At 60.6% G+C, this 6745-nt stretch overlaps 2 protein-coding genes across 2 annotated transcripts in view; one reads left to right on the top strand and one right to left on the bottom strand.

Moving 5' to 3' along the window:
• SLC5A10 (solute carrier family 5 (sodium/sugar cotransporter), member 10) overlaps nucleotides 1-2565 on the top strand; it is a 35938-nt gene extending 33373 nt beyond the window's left edge. The window contains 4 exon segments of the mRNA XM_010183611.1: nucleotides 1270-1438; nucleotides 1799-2014; nucleotides 2167-2252; nucleotides 2469-2565. Of these exon segments, the coding sequence (XP_010181913.1) occupies nucleotides 1270-1438; nucleotides 1799-2014; nucleotides 2167-2252; nucleotides 2469-2565 (568 nt within the window).
• Nucleotides 2566-3471: 906 nt separating this feature from the next.
• On the bottom strand, nucleotides 3472-6413 carry GRAP (GRB2-related adaptor protein; the record flags this gene model as incomplete). The annotated part of the gene is made up of 4 exons (XM_010183614.1): nucleotides 3472-3657; nucleotides 3945-4113; nucleotides 5021-5143; nucleotides 6307-6413. Coding segments are annotated over 4 exons (585 nt in total), but the record flags the coding sequence as incomplete, so codon positions are not given.
• Between the last annotated feature and the right edge of the window lie 332 nt (nucleotides 6414-6745).

The following is a 6745-nucleotide window of genomic DNA, read 5'->3' as shown; positions in this document are numbered from 1 at the left end:
TGTCATCATCCATCTCCGGAGGGTGGGAAGGGGACGGGCACTGATCCTGGGGCTCACAGTCCTGTATGGTTCCCCCATAGGGACTGGAGTGCTTGAATCGGGGCCTGCCTCGCCCCTCCCTGGCATCGGCGCGGGTGCTGAGGGGTGTGATGAGCTTTCCCAGGACTGTTAATGAATGTTTGCCAAGGGCTTTGCCCACCCGGGGCGGGAGTCGCTGGCGGGCGCGGTGCCCGGCGCCTTGTTTTTTTTTTGGCCGCGGGCAATTAGAGCGAGCGCGGTGCTGCAAAACCTGTCTATAAAACCACAGGGATATAGCGACCGGGAAACATTTTGGAGAGGGAAAAAGAAGCTGTTTAAGCAGCAAGTTTGGGGTTTTCCTACCTGCCGGCACCCCCAGCTCACCACCATGCTGACTCCTGCATTTTTCCCATGACCTTTTAGCATCCCCTGTGGCCTAAAGAGGCACCAAACGCGGGGTTTTTCTCCTACCCCTTGGGTCAGGGCGTGCATTTTATGCTCAGGCCGCTTCCTCTTTCCAAAGTACCAGGCAGGCGGTGGGAGGGGGGGCTCCATCTCGAGATGCTTTCATTGCTTTTTAAAATTTTATTATATTTTCTCCTACTTCTGCTTTTCAAGATGAGCAGATGGAGATGTAGGTAACTCTGTGATTCTGTAAACGAGCCAAGCTGAGCTATAAATACAGCGGCTTTGGGGATGTGTTCTGCTCAGATTTGGCCCCAGAAAGCTGGGGTCTGGCCAATGCCTCTTCCTTCAGAGGAGGGGGATGCTGTGGGGTGCAACTGGGCTTTGGGTGACGATGGAAATGGTGCTGGGTGACCCCTCTGTCACAGCCTGGCCATGGGGCAGCTCAGCTCATGTCCCCGTCTCTTAGCTGGGTGCTTCAGCTGGATGTGGGGGTGCTGAGAGCATCACCCAAATCTGGCCAGAGCACCCAGAGAGGTTTCCATAGCAGATGTGCCCATAGCCCACTGTTTCCCCATGGAGGAAACAGCCTCTGGGTCCAGGAAGGGGGCTGGGGACCACTCACCCACCCAGGATGGAGCACAATTAGCATCCTCCATGGCCCTGGGGATGTCACCCAGTGACGAGCATCCTCTCACTGACCCTCCAGCATCCCCAGGCCAGCTCCTCTGCACCAGCACTGGGACCCAGCCCCTGACCCCCCACTGCCACGGTGATGCTATGGGTGTGAGGAGGTTGTGGATGGGGCAGGAATGTCCCCCCCCCCCGCATCACTGCTGCTCACAGGGTGGTGACGGTGGTGCTGGTGGCCCTCAGCGTGGTCTGGATCCCCATCCTGCAGAGCTCCAGTGGTGGCCAGCTCTACGTCTACATCCAGGCCGTCACCAGCTCCCTGGCTCCTCCTGTCACCGCTGTCTTCATCCTGGCCGTCTTCTGGCCCCGAGCTAACGAGCAGGTTCACGCCTGGGGTGGCCTTGGGGACATGGGGTGGCCCTGGGGATGCCCTTTCTGCCCCTGGGGACCCAGTGAGATTTGGGGTTAAGAGGAGGAGGAAAGGGGGAGGTGATGCTGGGGAGAGGAACCGAGCCCAACTGGTGTTTCCTCAGGTGGGTGGTGTGAGGAGGAGGAGGAGGAAGATGCCACCACACATGGCCACCAAGTGTGGCCCAACCAGTGGGGCTGGCAGGGGACATCCCCTGCGAGGGGTTGCGGATTTGGGCCAGGGTCAGGGGTGGCAGAAGGGAGCAGAGTTCGTCCCCCCATGGAGTGGCTGTTTTCCCCCTCTGGTTACCCCCTGTGAACCTCTGCTTTGCAGGGAGCATTTTGGGGGCTGATGGTGGGGCTGGCGCTGGGGCTGGCCAGGTTTGGGCTGGAGCTGGTGCACCCCACACCCCGCTGCGGGGTCCCTGACGGACGGCCATGGCTGCTGGCCGACATCCACTAACTGCACTTCGCCGTGCTGCTCTGCGCCGCCACCGCCGTCGTCGTGGTGGGGGGCAGCCTCCTGACCCCCCCGCCACCCCCAGCCCGGGTGAGCACAGCACCGGGGACCCCTCACTCCAGCACCCACCGGACCTCCCTGGTGTCACCCAGGTGCACCCCGAGCTCGGCCGGTGGGGGGGGTCCCCATGGGGTGGTCTCACCAGGGGGTGTTTTCTCACCAAATCTCATCCTGGTTTCCAGCTAAAGGATCTCACCTGGTGGACCCTGTCACGGGAGCCCCCCCAGTCCCCTGTGGATGGCACATCCCAGGGACCTCCAAATGGTGAGTGTGTCTTTGTGGGTGTCAGGCATCCCCACTGCCACCCACTCCTTGCCTGTAATGGGCAGCAGAATGGCATGGATGCCCTGTGCCTCAGTTTCCCCGGGGCCGTCCCACCCACTGTCCACCACCCTCACCATCTTTCTATGCCAGGTTCCTGCTCAGCCTCCCTGGGCACCCAGTGGACACCAAAGGCTGAGGGACCCCCAGCTGTGGCTCTCAGGGACACCACGGAGCCTCCCTTCTGGGCCCGCATCTGCAGCATCAATGCCGTGGTCCTGATGTGCATCAATGTTTTCTGCTATGCCTATTTTGCCTAAAGGTTTGTCAGCCCCCTGAGGGGGTGGCAAAGCTGCTGGTGGGGACAGAAATGAGGATTTGGATGCTGGTTTTTCTCTGTCGCATCTGGGATGTGGGAATGTTTAAATCCACCGCTGCAATGAGCTGGGTGTTCTCAGCGCTGTGGTCCCTGAGTGCATCCTGGGGGGCTGTGAGGTGCAGGGGGCATTTCTGGAGGCAGAAAGTCCTCAGGAGGGGTCTGGTGTGAGGTATTGGGGTGGGTGAATGGGGGCTGCAGGGGAAGCAAAACCCCAGCGAAGCAGCAGGCGTGCGAACGCGGTCATGGGAGGACCATGGTGGTGGTGGAAAAGGAGCAGCCGTGCTCAAGGATGTCATCCAAACGCGGTTTATTAGCTCTAAATAAAAAAAGAATATAAAAAAGCCACAATATGCAGCTATGAACAGCACCCGCAGGACTGAATTCCCCTGGATCAGCCTTTGCTGAGCCCTGGCACCAAGTCTGGCCACATCCTGGCCTCCTGCGGCCCTCCGTGGAGCCAGGGCTTTGCTTACAGGGTCTGGAGAGGAGCAAAGATTTGGGGTGTGCCTGCTCTTCCTCCCCTTTTGCTTCCACTCTGCTGGGTCACAGCTTTGGGAAAGTTTTCATGGCCCCAGTTTGATGCCATGAGCCCAAGCTGGGGGTGGTGGAAGTCTGCTGGGTCGGGGAGCAGGCAGAGCTGTGGCTGATGTTTTGGGGCGCCCCTGGATGGGGATCACCGCCAGCCTGGCCTCTACCTCCAGCACAGCCCACGTGGCACCAGGACCATGTGTGTCGACGTGGGGACGGCCACCGTCCATGGGGACAAAGGGACGCGCAGTCCACGTGCGGGCACAAAGCGGCTCCAGTGAGTGGGGGGCAGTGGGGGTCCCCCCTGCTCGCCTGCAGCTCACTTGTGGATGGGGTGGACGTAGTTTCGGGGGAAGAAGCCAACGCGCCCATAGATCTTCCCCTGCCACCAGTTTGGGTCGGGGCAGTCCAGGACCTCGATGATGTCCCCGCGGAAGAAGGGCAGCTGGGAGCCGTCGTGGGCTGAGAAGTCAAACTGGGCTTGCACAAATTTGGGTCTCCTCACCTGAAGGGAAGATGAGGGCAGGGGTTGGTGAGGGGGAGAGGTGCCCCCATCTGTAGCCTCTCTGCCCCAGGCTGCACTGCCTGAGTCCCCACATGATAGGGATGCAGGACCAGGACGGTGCTGCTGCCCCACAGGCCTGTCCCGTGCCTCAGTTTCCCCATGGACCATAGTGGGCCCGTGGCAGCCCTGGTATTGGGGAAGCAATGGGGGATCCCAAAGGGGATCAGACACGAGCTCCCAACCTGGTGCTGTCACCCCACACCCATGGCCCCATCCCCTGCTGGTACCTCCTGGGTCTGGTCCTCGTCCCGGAGGAAGATCTGCTGCTTTTTGGCGATGGTGGTCGTCCTGTAGAAATCCACCAGCTCGTTGAGGGAATTGAACTTTTCCTCCCAGAGGAAATATTTGCCATTCCTCTCCCTGAGCACCTTGAAGTGCTGGACGTGCTGGCCGTAGCTGCGGAAGGAGGACGGACGTCACCCCAGGCAGGTGGCTTTGTCCCGGGAGCAATGAGGGGACACAGCTGAGGCCATGGGGACAAAAGACTCACGCAGGGCAGGTAAGGGAGCGGGGGAGCCATGGGCTTGGGTGCTGGGGCTGCTTGGGCTCTGGGAGGGCTCATTGGGAAGGATCTGCACGGGGGTTGTGGTCCCTGCACCTCATCAGAGCTGGTGAGGAGATGGCAAAGGCTGGGCTCGGGCTTCCAAATCCCCTGTGTGCCCATGGGCCCCCAAGATGGGATTTCCCTCACCAGCCCCGCATGTTGGCAACCCCTTGGTGTGTACCTGGGGGTGGCAAATTGGGGTGCCCGCACTTGCGGGGCTGGCGCAGGGCCACTGCAAGGACCTGCCAGGCCCCTGGGCAGGGGCAGGGACCCGGCCGTGCTGGTGACGCAGGGCAGAACACGGCTCCCTTTCATTATGGGCAAGAACCTCCTTAAATGCTTAATTAGAGATCAGCAGCGTGAGAAAGTGCCTGGCTGGCCTGGGGCTGGCTCCTGCTCCCCCAGCCCCGGGCAGGGAAGGGGCAGTGATGGGATGAGAGCCCTGGGGACAGGCGCTGGCTACCGAGGCCAAAATCACCAGCCCAGTGGCATGGGGATGCTGCGTCCCTTTGTCCCTGGGGATGCACCTTGTTCCTCCAGGCCATGTCCTCTGTGCTCTCAGCTTGGCCCCATCGTTACCCATATTTAGAGGCACCCCAGGAAGGGGCCCTGGGTAAGGCAGCGATGCAGCCCAGGGGTGCAAGCAGCGTTGAGGATGGAGGTGGAGGATGCAGATGGGAGGAAGGAGAGGAAGGCCCCGTGCAAAGCTGTGCCGGGATGTTTTGGGGACACGGCTTGTCGAGTCCCACGGCCACTTACTTGACGGAGATGGAGAACTCCCCCGGGGTGCTCTCGCTGTCGCGGATCAGGAAGGCTCCCGGGTGCTTGTGCTTGAGGAGCCGCTCCTCTGCCAGGTGCCGGGAGATCCTGCCCGCGTACCACCTGCCAGGGCCACCCTGCTCAGCTGCAGGGCCACCCTGTGACACCTGGGGACACCCCAAGGCCACATCCCCACCCTGCAGGACGGAGGCACCGAGTGCCCGGTGCTGGCAGGAACAGGGTCCCCATTGGGGTCCTTATTGGGCTCCCCACAGGGCTGGGACCCACCCACAGTGGTTTCTCCCTTCCCCTGCCCAAATTCACCACAGCTCTTTCACGGGTTACACCGCAGGGTGCCTCATCCACGCAGGGCTCATGCAGCATCGCTGGCGGCTGCGACCGCATCCTGTCACCCGGCTCGCCACGTCACACACCTTATCTCTCACTCTGCTGCCTGTCCCCTCACTGTCCCCCGTACCCCATGGCCCCCATATCCCATCACACCCCTGGGAACAGCCCTGCCAGGCACTGCCAAGGGGTTTTACATAGCAGAAAACCCTCTGTGCTGGGTGAAACATTGCTGGCAGCTCCCAAAACACGATGGAAGAGCAGAGTCCTCATCTCCTGTCCCTACCAAGGCTGCATCTGTGTATTTGGGAGCCCTAGGTCATGGAGACCACTGCTAGCTGTTAAAATTGCCCCATATATTGCCCCAGATTTCAGCACAGAGCATCTCCCAGTGCCAGCCCTGCAGAGGCCACATCTCACCTGTCTGGGTTTGTTAACCCAAGGCTATGGGGTTTGCCCCGGACTGCCCCAAGCCTGTTCCTGCTCTCCAGCTGCAGCCTTGAGCAGGTTTTGCTATGGCATTTAAAAGTGATTTACCAGGGGATAACGATACATAAAACACAGGTTAAAACAGGGATGGATTACGCTGGGATTTAATAACGCAGTAATAGGATTGTGTCTAATGCAGTTGTAATCCCACAGCGCTTTGTTGTTCCCCAATTATCATTTATTTAGCACACAGCCCAGTGTGAGGGGTGAATTTCTGTATGTCGGGGGTACACGGGCACATTGGCACCTCCTGTCCCCTCTGGCTGCAGTGACAACGGCAGACTGACCCATCGGGCAGACCCCATTGCTCTGTGACTCAGTTTCCCCATGTGTGGGGCTACCCTGGCTCGTGGCAGCCCTTTGGGCACTGTCGGGATCGCTGCCTGGGTGGTGGGAGAGGATGCCCTGGTGCCGATGGGTCCTTCCCCACGCAGCAGGGTGGTACTTACGGGTGCGGCTTGACCCTGATGTAGTTTTTGGGGACGAAGCCCTCGCAGCCGTACAGCTCGGCCTTGTACCAGTTGGGGTCATCTTCCATGTTGAGGATCTGAGGTGGGAAAGGGGCAGGGAGGTGTCAGCCTGGCCACTGTCCCCATGGGAAAGGGGCTGAGCGAGACCCCCACCACTGCTCCAGACCCCATGACCCCACCGAAACCTGGGGACAAGGGAGCTCTGACAAAGGTGATTGGGTTCTGGGGTGTTTTGGGGAGTTGATTCCCCCCCCGAGCCTTCCTCACCTCAGCAGTGAGGGGTGCGCAGTGTTGCCCCAAATTCCCCAAGGAAGGGGGTAAATCGTGTCCCCGGAGCAGCTGGGGTGGCAGCCGGGTCCCCCCGTGGTGGTGGCAGCTGGGTGCTCCATGGGAGGAAGCGCCCGGGTGTGAGCAGGGG

Source organism: Mesitornis unicolor, unplaced genomic scaffold (genome assembly GCF_000695765.1).
Source record: "Mesitornis unicolor isolate BGI_N332 unplaced genomic scaffold, ASM69576v1 scaffold7754, whole genome shotgun sequence".
In the NCBI taxonomy this organism is placed as follows: domain Eukaryota; kingdom Metazoa; phylum Chordata; class Aves; order Mesitornithiformes; family Mesitornithidae; genus Mesitornis; species Mesitornis unicolor.
This window is presented reverse-complemented; position numbering and strand designations above follow the sequence as displayed.